At 38.9% G+C, this 27,387-nt stretch overlaps 1 protein-coding gene across 1 annotated transcript in view; it reads right to left on the bottom strand.

The window, feature by feature from the left end:
• LOC149254635 (uncharacterized) overlaps positions 1-27,387 on the bottom strand; it is a 148,670-nt gene that overhangs the window by 20,931 nt on the left and 100,352 nt on the right. The window contains exon 4 of the mRNA XM_089460200.1: positions 7,603-7,804. Coding sequence (XP_089316326.1) covers positions 7,603-7,804 — 202 coding nt within the window. The remainder of the gene's footprint in view (positions 1-7,602; positions 7,805-27,387) is intronic.

The raw sequence follows: 27,387 nt of genomic DNA on the forward strand, positions 1-27,387 counted from the left end.
TTTTATTCTCGTGGTAAGTGGGACTTACATGCGATCAAGCATCATATTAACCTTTTTCTTCCTATAGTATACCTAGGGGGGATAGTATTGAGTACAGAAGGAGGTACCAAAGGGAATAATGTAATAATGGGATGGGCCATAGTTATAAGGTAAGCCCATGGTATTAGATATATGGTATTGAGAGAACCATGGTAATGACCCACGGTATTGTATGTATGAATCATATATAAAGGCTAGAGCCTCCCCATTGAGAGATGTCAAAGAATATTGTATGGACAAGCATATGGCTTATGGAATATTCTCCTTCCTTAAGGAGTAGTTGTATGGTGTTACCCTACTACAAGGGTTTTGACATCAATAAAGATCTGAAGCTCATCTATTTCTCTCTTGTTATTTCTGGGTATATTTGTTTTATTATATATTTCTAGGTCAGATCTACTACACTTCCTCATCTAATAAGAAATAAACTAGCTAACAAAAATCCCATCCTCATTCCATAGGTCAAAATTATCTATACCAGATAAAGAGAAAATAACCAATAAGGCGAGGCAAGACGTCATCTACTAGCTTCACGAATGTTATCCCATCATCAACTATGATGTCGTATGAAAGATGAGCCATATATTTCCAATAGAATTTGTTAAATGTAAAGAAAATTATTCATGGCAATTTCATGGAGCTTAAATGTTGCATTATTTTTGGAGGGCTTGTCAACAAAATATATCTATCTGAAAGAAACTTCAACCAAGTTATGCATCATATTCACAAGAAACTTCATCAAAGAGGCCATTAGTAATTGGCATGACCAAATGAGGTAAATAAATCCTAGTTACTTAGATTATTAGAGCTAATTTGAGCAATTGGGACTCATATTACTTTGAAGCAAGAATTTGAAGGTTCACATGAGATCATGAACTCATGATTATGGAATCCACGCAGTGTCATTTATGGATGGTGTTATTGAAAATGGTGTAAGCTTCACTTTTGGCAATGATTGACCTTATATTGTAATCATTTTCTATTTCTAGCTTTAACTAATGCTAATGTATAGGCTCATAACCCCTCTTGGGAAAAGCAACCTACTCTTAAGTTGTGTATAAATACAATTCTCATAGACCCAAAAATGAATCTACACAAGTACCATATGAATATATTTATGCTCTAGACCATATTCACGAGAATTTTGGACATCTTAGGAATGGCATTTACTTTTTCAAATTAAGGTCTTCAACATCCAATGCATTTTTCATGCCCAAAACAAAATTTTATTGGTCGTAAGGCGACTTAGGGTTGCCATAGGCTTTCCTAAGCCTTGACAACATATGTTGCTTCCATCGATACATTTCCAACATGCTATTGTGCACCTAAAATGGACTTTGTATGAGAAAGTTCAAGCCCTAGCAAGGTAACAGTTCAAATATTCACCAAATGTCCAAGTGGCAAATATGTCCATTCACCGTAATTTGAAATTGGAAGTTTGCAATTAAATTGAAACATTGGTTGCAACAATTAGAACTCTATTTCAATGTGCATAATGTACAAGGGGAGTAGAAATAGCTTTTTCCAAACTGAAACAAGAACACCATGCAGCCACACCAGGGCCCTTAGGCTAGGGGTGGAGGCCCACCAATAAGTAAGTAGGACTTATTCAAAGACTTCTTCAAGTCCTAGTTTCACCCAATCAAGTGCAATATGGTTGTCATTGATGTCAACCCAAGCAGCACCAAAAGAAGCCTCACTTTTGATAACAAAGATGTCAAAGGAAAATCAAGTCTTTTGGGGTCAACATCAACTTCATTGGATAATTCTCGTCATGTCAATTCCAACAGTGTGTAGCACGTCACGAGGCTCACGGTTTGAGAGATATGCCCAATCAAAGTTGGTGCCCCCATCTTGTGGTCAATGTCCCCAATATTAGATGACGTGGCAGCTCAACAATTAGCCTAATAATTGTTTAAGTCATGGGGTCAAGAGAAATTTTCATTAAATAATTTGATCAAATATTTTCAAGGTCAATCTTGGTGCAAAAGAAAATCTCACAAAAGGCACATAATTGAAGAATATGTCGGCCCTAATGTTGTTGGGGATTTTAGCTCCAAAATGAAAATTTGAAAATTATTATTCCCTCCAAAAGCCAAGGTTGGCCTCCCTCCTAAAGGCCACCACGTCTAGTATAAATGTGAAAAAGGTCGGGAAAATATTGGGATTAAATCCCCAAAACACGATTTTTTTGGCTGGCCTATTAAATTGGCCGATTTTTTGCAGATTTTTTCCCAGTTGAAAATGTTGGGATTAAATCGGGACTTCTTCCAAAAAATCGTGAATGAAGTAGTTTTATTAATGATTTTTTTTTTTAAATCGGGATTTTATTGAAAAAGTAGGGATTTTTTTAAAAATAAATATTTTTGTATTTTTTTTTAATTTTGCCGACTTTTTCAAAAAACTCCCGACTTTAACGACTTTTTCAATTTCTGGACCCTTGCCGATTTAATCCCGACTTCAACTTTTTCCACATTGATAAAAGGGCACTTTAGCCCTCCAAAATGAGCATCAAATCTGTGTGCATAAGGAATATATCTCTGCGGCCTACAGGAGTCACACCTAGCTTGAGAAGAGGCCATTTCTGAAGCATTTTTCATTGGGTTATCTCCATTTATTTTTTGATAAAGGGATTCGCCAGGTTCTTATGTTTCTTCTGTGGGTATTACGCGCTCTATAATAGGGCAAATCTGTGCCAAACTGTGACAGATCCTTTAGAGAGATTCATGTGCAATCCTTTGAAGACCATGCAGATTTATTGAAGCAAGGCTCTGTGGTTATTTGCACTCTTTCTCAGGCCTTTTCAGCCCTCTCTCTGAGACAGAACTGAGGCATTGTGTGAGTTAGTTTGAACAGACTTTCGGCCTCACTGTAGCAAAAAATTCAGCCCTGTGGTAGGGCAACTCTTGGTTCTGATTGTTAATTTTGTGGGATCTTTTGCTACTTTTTGATACATTTGCATGGGCACTTCTATCTGAAACTTTCGATCTTCACAAGACACAGATTTGAGGCATATATTGGCATATATCTGAGACAACTATTTGATCTGGGCAGAACATTTGTATAGGATCTGGCTTGTGGCATGTAGACCCTCAAAAAGACTTGAATCAGTGCGACAACATCTTAGATACGGTAACTTTTGGATCAGGACATCTCTGAGTAAGATTACTTGCATCTCTGCGGCCTATCCTGGTGATCTATTTCACTGATGTCCTGGTGGTCTATTTCACTGAATAAACAAGGTATGTACTGTACGCCTAGGGCTTAATCTTGACTGATTTCAAACAAACCTATTTGGCCTTGCAAGGAAATCTCTCTTCAGATCTTTCTTTTGAGCTTTCACATCAGATTTTGAGATGAAGGTTTTGTATTCTTCGCTTGAGTTTAATCAAATGACGTATGGAAATTACCTGAGGCGTGATATGACTGATTTCTGAAGCAATTCTGAGCCATAACCAGTGATTTACTTGTGATATGTTTTATGCCATGACTGAAGATTATTACGGACATTCTTTAGACTATGTATGGCACGAGGGTTGATAATCTTTGGAAGATTGAAAGCAGAACCAAACCCTAATTCAGACAGAAACAAAACCTAAAGACAAATCTGGTTTTTATTTCTTTGAATTAGTAGGCTGCCTCATTATATAGTTTGACCTTGGTTTGGTTTGTTGTAGGCACTCTGATCTCAAGCTGTTTCAGCCCTCTTACGACACAAAACAATGGTGTATTTGGCACTCATTTTGGTTTTCTGGAGCAGAACTTTGAAAGGATGAGGTGTGCAGAGCTTAGGTCTTGCTCACAGACATACACTATCTACAGACCAAATTGTGATTCTACAGAACTGATTTAAAGATCATGGTCAAGGACCAGTGGAAACCAAGGGCAGAAATCTAAGTTACCAGGATTCGGATCCGGATCCGGATTCAGATACGGATCCGCCAGTTTTTTGAAAACCTAGGATCCGGAAATGGCAAAGTAACGGCAAGTACAAGCAAATATAAAATATTTTATAATTTTTAAAATTAAAATTATATAAATATAAAAATAAAAACTAAATTTATACAAATATTAAAAATAAAAACATATACTAATTTTTTAATATATAATTTTTACATACAATAAATAATTATTATATAAATAATTCTTAATGTATCGTTTATAAATATTAATTAAACATTAATTAAATTTATATAAAAATAAAAAAGCATATGTGATTTTTTAAATATATAACTCCAATTTAATACTTTAAAAATAATTATTAAATTAATCATAATATAATTAATGCGTCATAAACACTAAGTTATAATTATTTATATTAAGCAAATTATTAAACTTATAGTTATTTTAGAAAGTTACTTTTAAACTTGAAAAGAAACTTTAAAATTGATTAAAATATAAACTTACTTTCTGAACTTTAAAACATCTTCTAAATAAATAAGAGTTCACGTCACATGAATTAATGTTTATAATGTCTTTAATACTATTATAGTTTAATAAATATGAGTTCACGTCAGTCACATGTATTAAAGTTTATAATAAAATTTATAATGTCTTTAATACTATTAAAATTTATAACATGGTCAACATAGAAATACGAACTTGCATTAAAGTTTATAGTGTTATAGCGTCTTGTATGTCGCCACGAACTTGCATTAAAGTTTATAGCGTCTTGTATTAAATTTATAATATGTTCAACATAAATATAATAAATTTTAAGTTGCCCAGCAACTCCCTAGTTTATTTCCGCTAACAGATTCATTAATCTATTTCTTACCATTCCATTGACTTGCATTGAATTTCTCGTTTTGGAATTTTGTGCTCCCGTCTGTTGATGATTTTTTACCCACAAAAAAGAAAGATAGGCGGATCTCTGCGGATCCAGATCCGAATCCGTTTCCGATCCGGGGACCCGCAGGTCCAGCCATTAGGCCCCACGGATCCGGTAACATAGGCAGAAATATTACTTGTTTGAGTACATCAGTGGCATTGTTCAGAGACTCCTAGCAGCTAGTAAATCTGAGGAAATTTACAGGTACAACAGTGTCAGAAGATCAAAGGTACATATATTTCTCAGAAGAATTACTTGTGCAGTTCAGTTCCATTGTTGATTAGAATCAGATCTGACAATTCAGAATAAGTTTGGGAAACATATTAGCAGGAAGGGTTTCATTGAATATCTTTTGTAAGGGGGTCATTATTCCTAGCACGGGAGCCCACAAATAATTTCTCTATTTGTACATATTTTGAGGGCGGTTGAGTGGTGTGAGGCAAGAGAGTGAAGTCTCCTTCAAGTTGTAGTCTGAAGATACTTCAGGGAGGCAGGGTGATGCTAGGGCAAGTTGGAGCTTGCAAGGTGTTGGAGCATCATATCAGTTGTAGCTGATAAAACCAGGGCATTGGATCATCCTTTCAGTTGGAGCTGGTAAAACCAGAGTGCAAGAGCATCCTTTCAGGAGTTGGAGCTACCTGATAAACTTGAATGCCTTTCTAGAGTACTAGGGAGTTGGGGCTTCCCTTTCAGTTGGAGCTGAAGCATTTTTGTACTCGAAAAATATTAGAAAAACATTTGGTGGTTTTCCCCCCGGAAGGGTTTCCAACTAAAAATTTGTTGTGTACTGCTCTTGTGATGTGCTGCTGATTATTGTTCTATTGTTCATGCTCTGAATTTTATAATGAACTAATTGTAAGTGAAACACAAATTCACCCCCCTCTCAGTGTTTCCAACATCAAGTATGAACAAGACCATAGGATTTGGTGCCCACTATTATTGGCAAAGGCCAAGATGAAGTGCATAAATACACTGCAAAGTTTTGGAAGCAAGCCATCCAGTCAATAATAAATCCACGAGACCTAGATGTCATCATAAAGTAGCTAGGGAATTTTCATAGTCACATAACAAGACAAGTTATGCTATTTAATCCAAATACCATAGATGAGGCTTGCGTATAGGCCATAAATATTGAATCTGAAGAGAAGAAGGGGCAACCAAACATTTGCAAGCAAACAAAGCAACATAATGCTTCCAATAAGGGCCCGAATAATAAGGGAAGAAGAAAAAATAAGAACATTGCCGCAACATCAAATATGTGCAAGAACCCTAATAACCACTATGACCATTACAACAATGATGGTCAAAGTTCAAACAAAAGAAAAATGTGGGAAACCACATCCAGAATCGAATCCTAGGAGCCGCAAGTAACTAAGACTCAAAGAAGAAAAGTCTTCTAACAAAAGCAGAAAAGAAGAAAGAAAGCAACTCAAATGTGCTTGAAAAGATTGTCTACACAACAATGTACAATGAGGTGAACCTAAGTAGGGTCCATCCCAAAAAGAAGAACCGGATGACCAAGTATGCCACTATTTCATAATAGATAGATTATATAAATTTTAATCTTAGCTAAGGTCAACTATAAAATAATAAAAAATACGAACTTATGCTCGTTACACATACAGGAAAGTGGCTTCTAGACAAATTTGATGAATAAGCCCCAACCATGAAGTATCCATACATTAAATAACCAATGAAATCTTATTGCTTATACATGTGATCCAGAGCAACACCCAAGGGACCTAATTCCCCCACTTTGGCTTGCCGCAAAAATCATTCCCCATTTCAGGGATACTCACTTACGCTACACTGATGTAAATGACACTAATATGTTTCCAAGCCTTTTATTTTTTGGAAACAGTCAGAAACAACTCTGCAACTGCTTTGGTCATTCAAGCCAATGTTTTTAACTTTAAATTAAAAAATCTTAAAAACAAAAATTAAAATAGCAAAGCAATTACTGGAATTGCATTTAATTTTAATCATAATCCTTGACATTATACCTTCAAAATTATAGTGAGGTCCCCATTTCAAGACGTTTGAGTGTGGATTCAATGCCACAAGACCTCTCATGTAGAAAGTAGAATTTAGGGTGTTTTTCATCTTTTAGAAAGCTTTAACACCCTTTTCAGCATTCAGGATTTCTGCTAATGAAATGTAGTAGACCATATCTCCTACACCCCGAGAGCCACATATACGTGCAAACACTAGTGAGTTGATTATTGTATGATCCTTTTTGGACACTAGAGGCCATTTAAAACCTCAACATTGTCTTCTGGTATTTCCAAATTTGAAATTCTTGGTAAGGAAAACTGAATATGGTGTAGAATGGTATTATGAAATTGAAAATTAAATAGAATGGTATTCTGAAAAGAAAATCATGATTTATTTTCCTATATGCGTGTGTGTGTGTTGTTCCCAGCTGCATCGTATCCAGAGAATCTGAATATTTATTATATATCTTTGGATTTTGTATTTGTTCCTTCCTTGTCTCAAAGCAACTTAGCTCTAGGAGCACTTGGCCCGCTTCTGCAAAAATTCGCTAGCATAAACTACCTTGGAATTTAAAATAACAACAATAAACAAGTATACTGGCCCATTTACCATAAGTTCAAAGTGTATCTATCATTTCCATGAAAAAAATAAGACAATATCTAGTAGCATTCTTAGCTTCTCCTTCGAAAAGTTAATAAATTCCCTGGTACAATGTCCTTATACCATCAAGTACATACCTTTTTCGCTTCTTTTCTTCCCCTACTGTCTTCTCCTCTATGGTTGCCTCAACAGTATCTTTCTCTAGGATGTGCGTAGACACTCCTCCTAAAGAAACATGACTTGCATGCTTTTCCAGAAGAATATTTGGAACCCCATCAGGCATTCCTGGAAAATGGACACTCTTCAAACGCTCCTTGATTAACTCTTTCAAAAGTAATCCTGCAAGGATTTCAATATTAATTACTATGTACCTGTAAAGCAATTACACAATTAAAAACTCTCTAACCTGGAAACATACGTGGATGTTAGAAGAACTATGTATATTGGCTTTGTGTCCAGCAATAATGAACAAAAGCCAACTGTGCAACATTACCTTTTATGATGTAGTGGTTCCAATTATAGATTTCTTTGCACTACTTAAAGGCCCTCTTATCAAAAAATTACATTATAAAATATATTTAAAATATCTAGACCAGCAAGCCATTTAAGAAGAGTATTAATTCAAGACCATATCAAGGCTCAGTCAATCATCTCTTCAAACAATAGTGGGACATTTCGACTAAAGCAATTGATGAGTACATTAATGTATTCACATCCTAAATACTCACATATTTTGAATGTATTATTTCAGTAGGCATGTGAATACTTCCATGTCAGCCCTACAATTAGGGGATCATCTATGTAGAGAGATTAAGTGATATCCCAAGCAAAGTATTTCTAAGGGAAAATTTTCACAGTGGCTATTTTTTGGCCATCTTTTTCAAAAGTACATTAGCCAATTGACCATTATCCCTTCAAAAATTCACCTATTTTTACACACTGCTTAAATTGTTAATATTGCCAAATTTACAAGTTTTAATAGTAAACTATATGTTTTTATAAAATATTTGCCTACATATCCATACTAATGATTTCTTTTTTCAAATCAAAATAGCTACCTAGAGTACAATAATTGAGTATAATATTTGAATCCCTAAAATACCCTGATCACAGATGCAAATTTTACATGTATCACCACTGTCTTATTAGAAGCTGTGAGATGGCACGCCTAATGATTGATGTCTCCTACATTCATTCAAAGTTTGAGAAATAATGATGTATGCGTTCTTAATCAAAATTAGTGTTCTCATTCATCACTAAAGCTTGATGAATATTTCCCCATACTGGTCATGTTAGCACTTGAAACCATCCAGTAACAAGGTAAATAGGAATTGGATCACTATCACACCACAATCCAGTTCCTATATGCTTTGGGCTAGTCCATGCTAACGAAAAAAAGGGCCATCGTGTTAGCACTTGAAACCCTCCAGTAACAAGCTAAATAGAAATTGGATCACTATCACCACAATCCAGATCCTCTATGCTTTGGACTAGTCCATGCTAACCAAAAAAGGGGCCACTTGAATTATCTGAGATGAAATAATAAACTCTACCGGTACCCACAAAACCAATCTTGTATGTGCAAAAACAGTTCACTGGAATTAATATTATTGCATGTTAAATAAGTGGACAGCAAGCATAAAAGTACAAATTTACACATTATGATAAACTTTTAAAATCATTTTCGATGCAAATATAAGATGTGTACCTTCAAATCTGCAAGAATGACCTACACATATGGACCTAGAAGAGAAGAAAATCGCACAAGTAGATCCTAATTTATGCTCCACAACTCGAAGGAAAAAAATGAAACAAGTAAACTAACACATCCAAAATCATACATTGGTCACCAAAGTATTTCACATTGATCACCAAAGCTGCAAATGCAATTTCCAGAGATCCAAGTTACATACACAATGTGGTTGAAGGGGATTACATCATTTTCAACCGCTTTACCTCCATATAGAACCACAATGCAATCAAAGCTTCTCCACAGAAGTGACCTCTATGTACCTTGCTCTTCGTGGCACTGAATGTTAAACTCCTCTATCATGACCCTAGTAAAAATGTACCCACCACTCAAACAAAATCTCGATTTGACATGTTACGCTTTTTCTATCTTATTTTAATGCTTAGAGGGTGATATTGATAATGAGGATCCCAATTTAAGCAACGATTTTGAAGATATAGGTATTTGTTATAGCATGATTTTTTTTAATGCGAAAGACCACCTAGGGCTTCTTTGTTGATGTATTTTTGGTTCAGGGATGTATTGCAATAAGTGTTATTTTGTTTATATGCACTCTTGCTTTATAAATGAGAACTTTAGAATATTTGTGTATAAATGGTTTGGATTCATATGGATACACATGAATATATATGTATTTCTTTAAATTTTGAATATTTTATATATTTTTTGGTCGACCGCCTTTGTTCCGGATTTTTTTCTAGTTCCTAGTTTTGGGGGTCGATAAGTTCGATGACTAGTTCAATTTAGATTATTGGTTTGGGGTAGCATCGGATGTGCTCTAGCCACGAGAATTGGTGGAGAGGTTCGGGCACATGAGATCTCCAATATCCAGAAAGGGTTTGAGCAGATTCTAAAAAGATTAGGAGATATTAAAATAATTAATATTTTTAATGGAGACCCTAAGTCTAAACTTAGGGAAAATAAAATGTTAATGTGTATTAATATGAATCTGTGTTAGAATGGTCCAAAAGACATGGATCAAGCCAGATCTAATCTTAGACATTGATTAGGGACTTAATCTCGGCCATTGAGATGTCAATAGGAAAAATATAAGAGGAAGCTTGAGGGTCACTTGAAGAGGCACACCAGATGATCAGTCATTCTATTCTCTAGAGCGGGGTTTGCCAAGAGAGATAGAATCAGTGATCAGGAGAGCAACTGAGGGACATTGAGTATAGAAAAAAAGAGAAGGCAAAGATTGTGCCGGGAGAGCAGCGTAGCAGCCAAGGAGGGTGACGCAAAGCCAGCCAAGGCTCACGCAAGGCCATGCAGAGGCAGCCAAGTGTTGCGCAGAGCACCAGAGGGCCCAGCGCCGCTGATGCAAAGGTTCCCAGGGCTGACACAGGGCCAACGTGAGACAGAGAGGGGCTGACGCAGTCTAGTTTGGGAAAACGTTGGGGTTGCAAAGCAGTTTTGTGCTAAGGAGATGCCGAAAGGATTTTCCGAGGTTTCAGCCACGAGATTTCTCTCAAACTGTGAGGTATAGCTACTAAGGAAATTCTCTGTTGGGTAGGCCAGTTTTTGCGCCCAGATTGTACTCTGATATTGCTTAATAAGAAAACCCTCAGATAGCTGCATCGGTTTTCCCACATTGGGTTTTTCCGAGGACATTGGTCCAAAAATAATGGTGTCATGTGGTGTGTTTGTTCTTGTTTCTTTTAGTTGTTGATCTATAATATGTTGAGCATGCACTAGTGTTTATTTTCAGTATTTACTTTGTGAATAACTTGTTAAAGAAAAATAACAAGTAGGTAGGAATAAATCAAAAAAAGTGCATGAAGGGTTTCTAAACTAAGTAAACTTAGAAACTTCAACATGGTATCAGAGGGTGATTGCAGATCACAGGAGGACTAAAAGACATCGGCCGAGCAGAGCAATAGCAACCGAAAACAGTTGTCCCGAGGTGACAGAAGTTGTTTCTAGCAGCGCAGAAGCCAAGAAGTGTGACGCAGAGCCAGCCAGAGCCACGCAAAAGAAGTCGGGAGTTGCGCAGAGCCTCAGATAGGCCAGCATTGCTGACGCAAGGCATCCCAAGGCTGACGCAGACCCATCTGGGGTGATGCAGGGCCAGCGTGAGGCAGAGAGGGGCTGACGCAGTTCACAGAGAGGCAGTTGCTGGAGTCTAGAAGGCTGCAGAAATATTGCAAATAGGAGCTGGTGAGGTACTGTAGTCAGAACAATACCTGACAGAGCAGGGCCAGAGGAGTTGTTACCGAGGGTTTCTAGCTGAGGAACCTGGATTAGCAGTGCAGTTGCACAAGACAATCATTGTAGGGGGCATCTCGACAAGCGGCAGAAGGATTTCTAGGAGGGAAATCAGGACTCAAAGGGAGTCCAAAAGAGAACTTCTAGACGAGAAGTAGAGACTCAAAGGAGTCAAACAGAGAACTTCCAGGAGGGAAGTAGAGGAGCGTCATGGCACTACACGGGGTAAGAGACCAGGATAGACTGGACGGAGCATTGAACTTCGTTGTCTGGAAGGCCAAAGTCTTATCAGTGCTTGACAGGAATCGTGTCAAGAACTTCGCCTGAAAGGTTATAGCTATCCCAGTCAACCCAAATGATAACGACAAGTACGAAGAGGCAATGAAGAGGGCCAAGTGCATTATCCTTGATGGGTTCAAGGATCATGTGGTACCACGTATAGCCGAGAAGGAAACGGCAATTGAGATGTGGGAGGCTCTCAAGAACCTATACCAGCATACTTCTGTGCAGAGAAGAATGTTGCTCGAGAACCAGATGAGGTCGTATCAGATGAAGAAGGGTCAACCAATTGACACCTTCCTCGGAGGACTGAATGAGATCCGAGACTAGTTGACTGCTATAGGAGCGACACCGGATCAGGAGCTTATGGTGAGGACAACCCTGAATGTTGTCTCAGAAGATTGGGAAGTGTTTGTCTAGAGTATCCTGGGCAGAGGGACTCTCCTACGTTGGGACGAGATGTGGGTACCTCTTCACCAGGAAGAGATTCGATGGCAATCGAAGACAAGAAGTAGCAGTAAAGGGATCAAAGTACAGCAGCAGGAGGAGGATGTGGCCCTAGCATCTGAGGGAAAGCATGAGAAGCGGAAGAAGAAATATCTCTCCAAGATCATGTGTTTCCACTGTGGGGAGATGGGTCATTATGTGACCCAATGCCCAAGGAAGAAGAGTAAGGGAGAGTCTTCCAAGACTAAGGCAGCGCCAGCACAGGCAGAGAAGGAAGTTTTGACAGACGATGACTATGCCATGAGTGCACACACACCACTTGAGCGGAAGTGGGGAGACATCGAGTTGTAGTCAGGCAGACTACAGGCGATAAGGGGTAGGATCCTTGACGTACCCAACCTCTTGGATTAGACCTTGCTACAGGAGCCCTGACGAGGAGTAGCAGGTCTGGCTGAGTGGGTAGAGACGGATGCGGATGGAGCGGTAGAGAGAGCTACAGTGCAGGAGTCCCGAGACAACGTGAGGCTAGCAGGCAGCAATAGTGCGAGAGGCACAAATGTGTTGCACCAGTGCAGAACGACACAGAGAGTGCAACAGTGCAAGATGCAGGGAGTTGTTGCAGCAACGCAGAGGTTAGAGAGGGAGCACTTGTCAGCGACAGAGGGAGCTTCAGCATCAGGAGGGTCTCTAGCCCAACAGGGAGGTCAGTTGGAGGATCAGTTACTTACTTCTCAGTAACTGAGTTGCAGTGCAACAGTGGGCAGCACGATGCAACATGATGAGAGGTGCAGTGCAGATGCAGCGTTGGGAGAAAGGACCAGCAGCAGCACGGATGCAGAGGGCACAGATGCAGAGGGAGTTGTCGTACAGATGCAGCAATGGTAGTGGCAGAACCATGGGCAGCAGTACAGGAGGCAGCAGTGCAGAGGATGGTGGGCAGGAAGGCCTAGCATCAGCACAAGTACCAATGTCGAATGATCAGAGTAATACTCAATGAGGAGTATTGCTAGAGCACAGTCCTCGCTAAGAGGGAGTGTTGGTTTGGGGTAGCATCGGATGTGCTCTAGCCACGAAATTTGGGGCACATGAGATCTTCGATATCCAAAAAGGGTTCAGGCAGATTCTAAACAGATCAGGAGATATTAAAATAATTAATATTTTTAATGGAGGCCCTAAGTTTGGAAAATAAAATATTGTCGACACCTAATCCTTGTGATTGGGTAAATATCTGTAAATAAATAAATGTGAAATGTGAACAGTCATCGGGAGATGAAATGAACAGTCTCTCCCTCATGTATATAATAGACCTACCTGATTGAATGAAAATATGAATCAGTTTTCTGCCTAGTGGAGTTACTGCCTGGCCTGACATGGTATCAGAGCCAGCTCCTTGTTTTAGCTATTATGCTCCTGTAACTCCTTTGTCCTGTCCTGACATAATACAGTCCCGAGTTACCTTCCAGCGCTACTCTGCCTCTGCCATATTCCCTTCTGTCCTAACATAACCTGTGCTCTGCTCCATATTCCATTACCTGCCTAAATATGCGTTGGTGCCAGATTCTGACATTTTCTGTCAAGCCTGCTACTGTTACGCTGCTGCCATTTTACTAAACAAACCCTACGCTGCAACGTTCCTCTGCGTATGGTTTTCATTGTTTAACGCTCTACGCATAACCGTCCGAGCTCATTCCGCCATGTTCTCGTTGTTTGGGGGGCGGCAGGCCTGTCGGGGAGACTGTTTCTGGAGTGTTTGACAGCGTTATTTTTTTCACCTTTTCGTGTATCAACAGATACACAAAACCAATTCCTTGTAATAACTTCTCTCTCTGAAATATACATCAAATGAATTTGAAAACTATCTTCGCCAACATGGGATCAAACATCAAACAATTGTGCCTTATAATCCCCAACAGAATGGTGTAGCTGAAAGAATGAATAGAACAATCTTGAATATGGTACGATCCATGCTTTTCTTCAAAAATGTAAAGATAATGTTTTGGGTTGATGCTGTTCTATGTGCTGCATATATAAAGAATAGATGTCCATCTAATGCTATAAGAAACAACACTCCTTATGAAATGTGGTATGGACATGTTCCTTCGGTAAAACATCTCAGGGTCTTTGGTTCCACCTGTTATGCTTTAATACCAAAAGTACATAGAAACAAACTTGGTGCTAGAAGTCGTAAGTGTATCTTCCTGGGGTACTCAAACACCTCCAAAGCATACCGCCTCTATGACGAAGTAAATAAAAAGTTTGTTGTATCTAGAGATGTAATTTTTCTTGAATCATCCAAAACTGACAATGTTGTTGAGCGGCAGCTTGATCGCTTGGATAGATTCGCAAAAACAAAATCATTTCAAGAATTTGATAATCAGATTCCACATTTTGAAGGGGGGATTCCTATACTAGATCAACATGTGGAATCTTCTTCTGAAGAACACTCTCCCCCGCATGAAACTCCAACAACGGATGATGTTTTAAGTGATGTAATTGATAGAATTGGGAGACTCAATCTTGATTCAGTCCCAACTCAATCAACAGAGTAGCCTGGACCATCTCAGAAAGGTCCCCCAAATTGGCTGACGAAGACACTTGAAAGTGTTCATCCTGATGAAATTGGAAAAACAGGAACCAGAAATTCAAACCGCCAAAATGGAGGTGATGTAGATGACTCTAATTCACCTATTGATATGGATGTTTCTTATGATTGTGAATTGAACTTGTCTACAGATTTTGAACCAACTTCCTTTAAAGAAGTTGCTTCTCATGATGAATGGAAAGAAGCAATGCAAAAGGAGTATGATGCCCTCATAAAGAACGGCACTTGGAAGCTGGTTGACCCTCCATTTGGAACCAAACCAATTGGCTGCAAGTGGGTCTACAAGAACAAGTATAAAGCTGATGGCTCACTTGACAAGCACAAAGCTAGGCTTGTGGCAAAAGGTTTTGCACAGAAGGAAGGGGTCGATTATGAGGAGACTTTTGCCCCCACAGCAAAATGGGCTACCATCCAGACACTCTTTGCACTAGCAGCTCAGAACGGTTGGAAAGTCCATCAAATGGATGTAAAAACTCCTTTCTTGAATGGAGATCTAAAAGAGAATGTTTTTATGTCCCAACCAGAAGGTTTCGCTGTGAAAGGACATGAACATAAAGTATGCAAACTTGTGAAGTCCTTGTATGGCCTCAAACAAGCACTGCGAGCCTAGTATGAAAAACTAACTGAGCATCTTCTGAAACTTAATTTCAAACATTTTGATCTTGATGATGCAACTTTATTTGTCAAGAAAGTTGGCAAAACAGTTGTATATCTTGTGGTATATGTAGATGATCTTTTAATGACAGGAAACAATGAAAGCTACATTGCATCCATAAAGAAGGAATTGGGGAAAAGTTTTGAAATGATTGATTTGGGCTATGTTCATTACTATCTTGGCATTGAAGTAACCCAACATCCAAAGTCCATATTTCTTTCTCAAAAGAAATACATTGGAGATTTGTTGAACAGGTTTGGCATGACAGAGTGCAATCCTCTTACTACCCCAATGGAACAAAACTTAAAGCTCACATCTATTGAAGGAAAGGAATTTGAGGATGCAACAAAGTATAGACAGCTTGTAGGAAGTCTCAACTACCTAACTACTACCAGACCAGACATTTCATTTGTTGTTGGAATCCTCTCCAGGTTTATGCAAAAGCCTTGTGAGGGACATTGGTCTGCTGCAAAAAGAGTTCTAAAGTACTTGAAGAGAACTCAAGACTTTGGAATCAAGTACACACAGGTGGATGACTTCAGTTTGATCGGATACTCTGATTCAGACTTCGATGGAGACAAAGAAACTGAGGTATCTACTTCAGGATATGGTATGAGTCTTGGATCAGGAGCTGTCTCCTGGAGATCACGCAAACAATCAGTTCCAGCAGATTCCACAACAGAAGCAGAATACGTGGCAGCAACTGAAGCAACAAAAGGAATTGTGTGGCTCAGGAAAATTCTTGAAGATTTGCAGGTAAAACAAGTACAATCAACTCCACTCATGATTGACAACACCTCTGCAATAAAGTTGGCCAAGTACCCAAAATTCCATGATCGAACAAAGCACATCAATACTAAATATCATCTGATTCGACATCATGTTGAGGCCAAAACAATCCATCTCCGCCATTATTCCACAAATGAGCAAAATTGCAGACATCTTCACCAAAGCGCTTGGAAGAGAAAAGCTTGAACGATTCAGAACGATGCTTGGACTCACCAACATCCCTTCAGATTAAGGGGGGGAATGTTGACACCTAATCCTTGTGATTGGGTAAATATCTGTAAATAAATAAATGTTAAATGTGAACAGTCATCGGGAGATGAACTGAACAGTCTCTCCCTCATGTATATAATAGACCTACCTGATTGAATGAAAATATGAATCAGTTTTCTGCCTAGTGGAGTTACTGCCTGGCCTAACAAATTTTGATGTGTATTAATATGAATCTGTGTTAGAATGGTCCAAAAGACATGGATCAAGCTAGATCTAATCTTAGTCGTTGATTAGGGACTGAATCTCTGCCGTTGAGATGTCAACAGGAAAAGTATAAGAGGACGCTCAAGGGTCACTTGGAGAGGCACACCAGATGATCAGTCATTCTATTCTCTAGAGCGGGGTTTGCTAAGAGAGATAGAAGCAGTGATCGGGAGAGCAGCTGAGGAGCATTGAGTACAGAAAAACAGAGAAGGCAGAGATTGTGCCGAGAGAGCAGCGCAGCAGCCAAGGAGGGTGACGCAGAGCCAGCAAGGGCTCACGCAGGGCCACGCAGAGGCAGCCAAGTGTTGCGCAGAGCACCAGAGGGCCCAACGCAGCTGATGCAGAGGTTCCCAGGGCTGACGCAGGACCTCCTCGGGCTGACGCAGGGCCAGTGTGAGACAGAGAGGGGCTGACGCAGTCCAGTTTGGGCAAACACTGGGGTTGCAAAGTAGTTTTGTGCCAAGGAGATGCCGAAAGGATTTTCCAAGGTTTCAGCCACGAGATTTCTCTCAAACTGTGAGGTATAGCTACTAAGGAAATTCTCTATTGGGTAGGCTAGTTTCTGCACCCAGATTGTACTCTAATATTGCTTAATAAGAAAACCCTCAGATAGCTGCATCGGTTTTCCCACATTGGGTTTTTCCGAGGACATTGGTCCAAAAATAATGGTGTCATGTGGTGTGTTTGTTCTTGCTTCTTTTAGTTGTTGATCTATAATATGTTGAGCATGCACTAGTGTTTATTTTCAGTATTTACTTTGTGAATAACTTGTTAAAGAAAAATAACAAGTAGGTAGGAATAGATCAGAAAAAGTGCATGAAGGGTTTCTAAACTAAGTAAACTTAGAAACTTCAACATAAATAACATTGGTCAAATAGCAATATCATTCCAACTCCTTGATACATTGATCCCAAGTAATAATTCAACCCTTTGCAACTAGACCCCTATGGAGTTGTCAACTCAAATCCTACGAGAGTTCGTGTGAAACTAGCAAATAGACCACCTCCTTCAGATGCCAACAATGTGGAATCTCCTCTCAATAGATAAATGTTCTATGACCAATTCCTACTTGTCCAACTTGTATTCTATATAGACTTCCTTGCTTCAACCTCGAATGATAGGAGATTTGCTTCATAGAACAATAACCTCCCCCCTCCTTATTCAAGTGGCATACAATTGAAGCCCCTAAACTCATTTATTCTGTACAATCTCCCAAAGCATTGTTTTCCTCTCTAACATTGAGCCATTAGAGTTTAGATATAACATGTTAACTTTAATTTCATTTTTGCTTTTAAAGGAGGGGCATTAGCACTCCCAACTTGTATCAACGATTTTGTAATACACAAGCCCATTAACCTGGTTTTTGGTCATTTGTTGGACATTAATAAACTAATTTCATATCATCTCTATTAGAATAGAATAATGGAAGAGTACGAAGAATCAAGAAAAATCAGAATTAGCCTCTCGTCATCAAATTCTCCATCTCTTATAAATGAGAATGGGAGTGTGCAACATATAGTTACCCCAAATAGAGCAAGTGAAAGAGATGAGAATATGAGTATTTCACCACGAGGGTGCCCTCAAGCAAGGAAGAATAAAACTAGATGTGATAGAGTATTATGGTCATGTTGCCACAAAATCTAGTAGGCCTCGTAGATAGAAACCCTACAAGATATAAACTAGACCAAGAAGCAACAATGCGGTAGTGGCACATGCCCTAAACCCCCCTACTCTTTACGAATTTTTACCAATGGGAAGAGTCCCAACTTCTGGTAGGATAGAGATCACTATTGGGAGATATTCTGTTAAAATTTGCAACTAGTGCGAAACTCCATATGTGTCATCTTATTGGCGACTGATTTTTTTTTGGACTCCTCTCATCGAGAGGTGTAGGACTAATCTAAAGATCATCCGATTCCGATAAGTATTCATGAAGTTATGAATTTATTAGTGTTATAAGACAATTTGTCAAGGTCGGCCAGCAACCAAATAACCCACGCTTGTGCTCAACATTTTAGTATAAAAGGAGGTGACTTGATAGTCATTTCTACACACACTTCCCTCTCGATTTCTCTCCACTTGTTCTGGGTTTCAGTGGCAAGAGAAATCTAGATGATGAAGCCCTAGACGCATGAGGAAAGGAGACTAAGGGAGCTGCCCTAGAGATGATGCCCTAGCAAGAAAAACACAGTCCTAAGGAGGATGCCCTAGCCGCAGTCCTAGAGGGGAGATCTAACCCTAAACGAAGTGACAGAAAGAGCCCTAATTGCAGACACCTATACGCTGCCCAAATAGGTCTTAGCTACAGTAAAGTCATGGGTTTTTTGGAGGACCGAGTTGTTTTAAAGGAGGTCGAGGAGAGCGTGGAGAAATCTATGGTTAAAGGTCGAGTTGCTGAAGGCACAGTGGATGTATTTTGAGGATTGTTCACAATTGCATGGAGGCCGAGTTAGGAAATAAGAATTGCGGATTGGTTGAGGACAACAAGAGGTAAGGATTGACTGTTTTGGAGCGTTTTTACGGTGCCCCAGAGATCTATGGTAGGTCGCAAGCCTAGCCACTCCAAAACAGGGATGCGTGTAGACTTGAGAGGCTGCCATATGCCCAGAAGAACAGTATGAGGAGGCAGCACTCTACCTTGACTAGGTCGCAATCATTTAGAGGGCTAGTCTTGTTGTGTGTTGGGTTAAGGGTAGTGGCACATGCCCTAACCAGAAGTGCAGGCACAGCAATGCTAACAATGGGACAACAGCAATGGCATGGTACAACAATGTTACAATGGGACAGCAACAATAGCATGGTGCCTCAAACACATTAGGACAGCAGCATGTTACAGCAACGTTAAAATGGGACAGCAGCAATAGCATGGTGCTACAAACACAATGGAACAACATGGTAAGCATGGTGTTGCAAACACACTGGGACAACATGGTAAGCATGGTGCTGCAAACACATTGGGACAGCAACATGGTACAACAATGTTACAATGGGACAGCAGCAATAGCATGGTGTTGCAAACACAATGGGACAGCATGGTAAGCATGGTGCTGCAAACACAATGGGACAGCATGGTAAGCATGGTGCTGCAAGCACATTGGGACAGCAGTATGGTAAGCAAGGTGCAGCAAGCACATGGTGGCAAGCATGGTGCAGCAAGCACATGGGACAACAATGACAAACATGGTGCAACAATGGCACATGATGCAGTACAGTGATGGGTACAGTCATGATTGGTGAAGCATGATGAGATGCAGCATAGTGATGATGGGTGCAGCATAGTGAGGTGCAGCATGATGATGAGAAGCAGCACAATGATAGGTGCAGCATGGTGATGGAGTCACCTCGGAGAATCAGTTGAAGCAGCATGTCTTCAACTGAGTTCAACTACCTCATGTATCATCTACTTAGAGATGATCTATGCTCTTACTTAGATAAGTCAAAGTGTGACTTTTGTTGTATATGTACTATCTCTCTCTCTCTACTGAACTATTGAAGAAAATATAAGAAGAATTGATCAAGGGTTTCCCCACATTAGGGTTTGTCCCTAGCTAGCGCCACATCTTGTGTCCTATTGTCTTGGCTTGTCTTCTGCGATCTATGTTTATGTTCTATCGGCAATTTACTTTAAAGTTGATGTGATTGTTAATTTGGAAAAGATATTGAGCTAACTGTGAAAATTGAAATAAATTGCTCTACGCATAGAACATACCTAAAATTAACATATTCTAAGGTTAATGTGTGAAATGATCTCACTAGGAGCTCATCGTGAAAGACACAATTTAGGCTCAAGGCTTCACAAGGAAGCAATTCGTTTTCTATGATGAGACCTAGAAAAAAAGGCACAAGACTTAGGGTTTGATGAATTTGACGAATGTTGGAGTATCTAATGGTCAAGGCAAAGAGAAAAGGTTCCTTACAATGTATACCAACTATATCAACACTCATGAAACCTTCAAGAAAGCTCTTAAGTTGAAGCAAGGAAAACTAGGGTTTCCCTCTCAGGCAAACAACTAGGGCAAGAAAATTTATGGATGAAATTGAAGTGGATGCCTACCAAAAGGATAGATTTTGTGGCAAATACTATCCTCTTGATTTTTAGGATCTCCAACCACCAAAACTCTACTTGCCTAGAGATTCACACCAAGCCCTAGTACCCTAGCTTGGCCATGAAAGTGTCAAATTAGGAGAGAAAAAATGGATTAAAAAAAGGATATGATCTCCAACTATATGGATCACTCCCTTGTCCCTTGGTAAATCGAGTCTATGATGTATTAGGTTAGTCAAAGGTTTGCTAAAGAGGCCAAAATCTGATGCCCTAGCACTGAAATCTTGAACAATTAACAATCCAATGAGAACCAATTTTCATGGGAGAGCTAATATAAGATTACCACTAGGACCATCACTTCACATGTCGCATATGATGAGTAATGCATGCATTATTTCATCTAGAGAGCATTAAAATTATCTTCAACAAATTAGGGCACTACTTAGCATGAACTATAATCAATTATTCCATACATTAGACATTTAAAATAAATCTTCAATAATAAAGACACTTACAAGACAACATGCAAAGAGATTCCATCATTAATTCCAAATAATAGCTTCAAATGTCAAAGCACATCAATAGATCCAAAAACATCCCAAGAAGAGAGGTCAAAAATAGTCCAAGAGGTCAACTTCCAAGTGTGTGTGATGATGATTAGTTCAAATAACAAATCCTACATTGATATGATGCATTTGAATGCAAATTTAGCCTGTATGCCACTCTAAACTCATAAACAAATGTGCTAGGTCGCAAGCCAACCTAATAGCCTCTATAAAACTAAATAAATTTGTTCATGTGTCAGTTGAATTGATGACATCATGCTAGCGTAGGCTTGCCTAGGGCAAGCATTGAGGACCTAAAGTGCCATGATGAGTGTAGAGGCCCTCTAAAATCATGATCTAAGGGTTGGCCCCTTGATCTCAGTCATAATCATCCTATGGACCCCTGTTTTGGGTTTGGGGCACAAAATGGGTCTCATGGGTCTCCCTGTGGTCAATATGCTTGACTCCCTCCAAAGTTGCGGGCTCTCAAAGGTGATTCTTGTTGGAAAATCAAGAGACTTATGTATTTAGATGATTTTCCTTAACTTGATAATTACTTGTGATATGTGTCGACCTTTTATTACTTTATTAGATCTTTGTTCATCAAGCAATTACCAAAACAATGAAGATCACAACAAGACAACGTACATAAGATATAGGCTTTGTGCCAGGGCAAAACCCCTCCAAGGGGAAAACCCAAAAAATGCTTCTCTTCTTCTTTAGAATCTGCTTACAAAAGAGACTTCCAAGACCCAAAGACCAAAGCCAACAAACCCTCCAAACCCCAAGACAACCCCCAACAAGATCTTCCTTGAGATAGCTCCCAAAACTTTGATACTACTTCTTTGATGCTGCAACTTCGACCCCCTACAACTGCTTCACAGAGTTTCAGCTCCCTGCAACTTACAGCGTCACAAACTCGAGAGAAAAACAAGAGAAGACGATCTTTAGACAAATTTTGGCTTCTATCCTTCTTCTTCATCCTTCTAACTAATATTTTCCTTCTTTGCTATTGCAGAACGAACTTGCTTGAGTGAGTGTGTCGAATGAGTCGAACTACTCTCCTTTATATAGTCTTTCTTAAGGGTCGAATTCCCTCCCTTTAGGCCGACTTGGTCTTGGGTTGTTGGGTCCCTATGATACTAGTGATTCCCCCATTACTATTGTCATTGTAGCCCTTATTGTTATTGTTGTACCCTTATAGTCCCCATATTGTTATTATTGTGCCCCATAGAAACCCATTATTGTTACCGTTGTGCCCTTATATTATTACTGCTATGTCGACTTTGATTATATTGTGACCCCTTAGATTCCTATATATAGAAAGGAGGTGATGTCATTTGTATCATCTAAGAATTATTCATTTGTGTAATGTAAAGGAGGTTGCCCCCTTGAAGAGACTGATTTTGAAGTCGTTGATCTATCTTTTCTTCTATTTTGTGAACTGATTACATAACATTTGGTATCAGAGCTTTGGATTCTAGGGTTTAGCTGCTCCAAACAAGGCATCGTGGCATTTTCACTATAACTTTTTTTACGACATTTCAGAAGCTGAAACTAAAACCATTTGAGCTGAAATCTCGCTGAACCTCGCGTCTGAATTTCAAATCTTTTCTCGTTATATTTTCGGAGATAGAATCCAAGGAAGTTAGGGTTTTTGCAGGCTCCCGAATTATATCTCAAACAAGTGACCTGGGGAAAATCATCATAACTCTCTCTGAGCATCAGACTGAAATTTCATAAAAAGTTACAGAAAGAAAACGGTCTGTAGTTTTTTGTGTATCAATTTCAAGTCCTAAGGTCAAAACAGTGACACGTGGCACTTCGTACATGTTCGCTCTACTGAACTAGTCTATAATCAGGTCATCGTGGGAGATTTGGCATAACCCTCCCTTGGAGAATCCAATCTTGATCAAACTTGCGGGGTTGGAAAGAGGACTTGGAGGGCTACCGCAAGACGCAATTTCAGACCTTGGAAATCCGAAATTACAGAGATACAACAGATTCAAGTGAAAAAAGGTGAGTAGTTTTTTTTAAGTTTTGCATAAGTTTGGTTTAAAAAATTAGTTTGAAGGAATTCAAAGGGCATAGTGAAGAATTATTATCATTAATTGATGCCCCGAAGAAAGAAAATGGAAACACCTAGTAAGCAACCTGAAAGTTATAGCATGACTCATGAAGAGTTGCAACATGATATATCAAAATTACGAGACCAAGTGCAACAAAATTCACTCTCACAAAAAGTAATAGAAGCTAAGAAGGATAGTTTAAAGAAAGGCCTGGAAGCTAAAATGGATAGCGTGGAAGCTAAGATGGATGGTTTAAAGAAAGGCATGGAAGCTAAGATGGATAGTATAGAAGAAAAACTTAAAACAACATGGAAGATTTGAAGACAGACATGGAAGCTAAGATATATGGTACAGAAAAAAAACTTAAAGGCAACATGGAAGATTTGAAAACAGGCGTGGAAGCTAAGATGGATGGTATAAAAGAAAAACTTAAAGGCAACATGGAAGATTTGAAGACAGATTTGACAAATTTGCTACAAGAAATGCTTATTAATGGCAAAAGGGTAGTAAAGAAAACTCATGAGGAGAAGAAAAGACTCTAACGATGGATTGAAGACCCACCATGTTCCAAAGATCAATATGAAGAAGTCTAATGGCAAGGATCCCGTAACATGGATACTACAGATGGAGCTATATTTCAATCTCCATAATCTACGCATTAACAAATTGTACGCATTAACAAATTGTCACTTGAGCAATTTTTACGGCAGAAATGATAGCACATTATGAGAATACAAAAAGAAACATTTTTTTTAGCCAATTGATAAATCTCAAACAAAAGGGTTCAATGATGGAGCACATTGAGGACTTCCAAAAATTGAATATAAGGGTAAAAGATATTCCAGAAGAGCATAGGATTGATGTGTTCATAGAGACTTTAAAGGATAACATCCAACATGAGGTTCGCCTTTGGGAACCTGATTCATTGGAGAAAGCATTCAGGTTGGCAAGAAAAATGGAAAGCAAAATTATGGCAACAAAGAAGCCTACCACTCACAACTATAAAGATGGAAGTGTTGTTGCCCCTAGCCTTCCACAACCTACAAGGTTGAAACCACAACAATTGGAAGAAAATAGAGCAAAAGGGCAATGTTACAGTTGTGATAGCAAATACACTAAAGGTCATAAGTGTGCTGAGAAGCAATTATTTTACATAGATTATGAAGAGGAGGAAGAAAAGGAACAGAAAACATCAAAAGAAGAGGATATACACCATGAACAAACCCTATAGAAAGAATAAATGAATCCGACCATATTTTGTAATGCATTGGCCGAAATTACCACTCAAACTATCAAGATAGAAGGACATATCAAGAAGAAAAAGGTAATAGTGTTGATTGATTCGGGAAGTACCCATAATTTTATTCATTGTAAGATAGCCAAGGAATTGAATTGCTTCCTATATCCAGCACCAGAGTGTCAAGTGATGGTTGCAAGTGGAGGAACCATAAATTGCTCTGGAAAGTGCCATAATATCAAGCTATCCATGGGAGAATATGTATTGAATAGCTCAATGCTTTCCATTCCAATGGGTGGTGCTGAAGTTGTACTAGGAGTCCAATGGCTACAATCCTTGGGTACAATAGCTTTTAATTTTCAAGAACTTTTCATGAAATTTTCTACGGAAGAAAAGAAAGTTGAATTAAGGGATATCACAGGGAAACTGGGAAAGATAATCAGCTCTAACGGAATGACAAAGCTTCTAAAGAAAGAACGAGGCATAATTGCACATTTATGTTTGCTAGAGGTTTCCACATCGAACTCATCTATTTCTCCAGATCTCCAAAAAGTATTAAACAATCATTCCAAAGTATTTGAGACTCCCAAAGACCTCCCACCTATTCGTGATCATGATCATGCTATTCATTTGATTCCAGGAAGTGTTCCTCCAAACATCAGGCCTTACAGATATCCCTATGCCCAAAAGAGTGAAAATGAACATATGGTTGCCAAAACGCTAGAGGCTGGTATAATTCAACCTAGTCAAAGTTTTTTCTCTGCTCCAATAGTATTGGTGCACAAGAAGGACAGATCATGGTGCATGTGTCCAGATTATAGGGAGCTCAACAAGCTCACTATTAAAGATAAATTTCCCATTCCTGTCATTGATGAATTATTGGATGAATTGCATGGATCAATTTACTTCACCAAGTTGGATCTTCATTCAGGATATCATCAAATCAAAATGAAGACTAAAGACATTCCAAAAACAGCATTCAGAACTCATGAGGGTCATTATGAATTTTTGGTCATGCCTTTTAGCCTTACCAATGCACCTACATTTCAAGGTTTGATGAATTCCATTTTCAAACCCTTAGAAAATTTGTGTTAGTATTTTTTGATGATATACTAATCTACAGCAAGTCTTGGAAGGATCATGTTCAACATGTTGACAGGGTGCTCAAACTATTGGAGAAGAAACAATTATATGCAAAAAGCCCCAAATGTTTCTTTGGAGTACAAGAGGTGGAATGTTTGGGTCATATTGTATCTCATGAAGGTGTGAAGGTAGACCCTAGCAAAATTAAAGCCATTAAGGAATGGAAAATCCCCATATCCATAAAGCATCTGCGAAGATTTCTCGGGTTGATAGGGTATTATCGCAAGTTTGATAAGAATTATGAGTGAATAAATGCATTTTCATGGACTCCAGAAGCAACGAAGGCCTTTTAACATCTTAAAGAGGCAATGTGCCAAGCACTGGTCCTAGCTACGTCGGACTTCACAAAAACCTTTATTGTGGAATGTGATACCTCAGGAAATGGAATTGGTGTTGTTTTAATACAAGAAGAAAGACCCATTGCTTTCGAAAGTCGTCCGACCAAAGGAAAGTATTTACACAAAGCTATTTATGAGAAGGAAATGTTGGCAATACTACATGCACTTAATAAATCGTGACCCTACCTAATGGGAAGACACTTCAACGTAAAAACGGATGATGATAGTCGTAAATATTTTTTAGAACAAAGATTATCTTCATAAGAGCAGCAAAAATGGGTCATAAAGATGTTGGGTTATGACTTTGAAATCATCTACAAGAAAGGGAAGCAAAATGTTGTGACAGATGCACTCTCAAAAAAGGATGAGGATGTGGAAGCATTGTTTTGTGCCATTTCTATTTTCCAACCAGATTGGATAAATGAAGCAAGGGATAAATGGAAGAATGACGAAGAAGTGTGGGCACTCATTCAAAAGATACAACAAGATCCCAGTACATTTGATACATTTAGCTGGAAAAATGATTCGTTATGGTACAAAGATCACTTATAACTATGTAAGAATTCCCAACTCAAACAAAAGATTCTTATGGAATAGCACACCTCTCCCTTAGGAGGGCACTTAGGACTTTTAAAAACTTACCACAGGGTTACAAAGGAATTTTTTTGGGATGGCCTTAAATGGGATATTCAAAAGTTTGTGGCGGAATGTTTGGTTTGCCAACAAAATAAAGTTGAAACAATTAAGACCTCAGGTCTATTACAACCTTTATCCATTCCAAGCCAATGTTGCGAGGAGGTTTCAATGGATTTTATCACAGGCTTACCCAAGTCCGAAGGAAAGAGTGTCATCATGGTGGTAGTTGACAGACTTACCAAGTATGCACACTTTTGTGCATTATCGTGTCCATTTAAAGCCAATAAAGTTTCTACTACATTTATGGAAACAATTCAAAAGCTACATGGAAACTCGAAGATTATTGTAAGTGACAAAGATCCCATTTTCACTGGAAAATTTTGGACAGAATTATTTTCTTGTCTTGGTACTCAGTTAGCTCATAGCTCATCTTATCATCCTCAACCTAATGGGCAAACTGAGATAGTAAACAAATGTTTGGAAGGATATCTTCGTTGCTTTCTATCCGATAAACAGACACAATGGTTCAAATGGTTGCCTCTGGCTGAATGGTGGTATAACACTTCCTTCCATACTGCAGCAAAAATGACCCCATTTATGGCACTTTATGGATATCATCCACTGTACATCACATCATATTTAAGAGAAAATTCTAAGGTTCAAGCAGTGGAAGATCACATCGAGCATCAACAACAAGTTCTCCAACTC

This window comes from Pinus tabuliformis, chromosome 7, assembly GCF_031772625.1.
Source record: "Pinus tabuliformis cultivar Carrire ecotype Pingquan chromosome 7, CPIR1, whole genome shotgun sequence".
NCBI classification, from domain to species: domain Eukaryota; kingdom Viridiplantae; phylum Streptophyta; class Pinopsida; order Pinales; family Pinaceae; genus Pinus; species Pinus tabuliformis.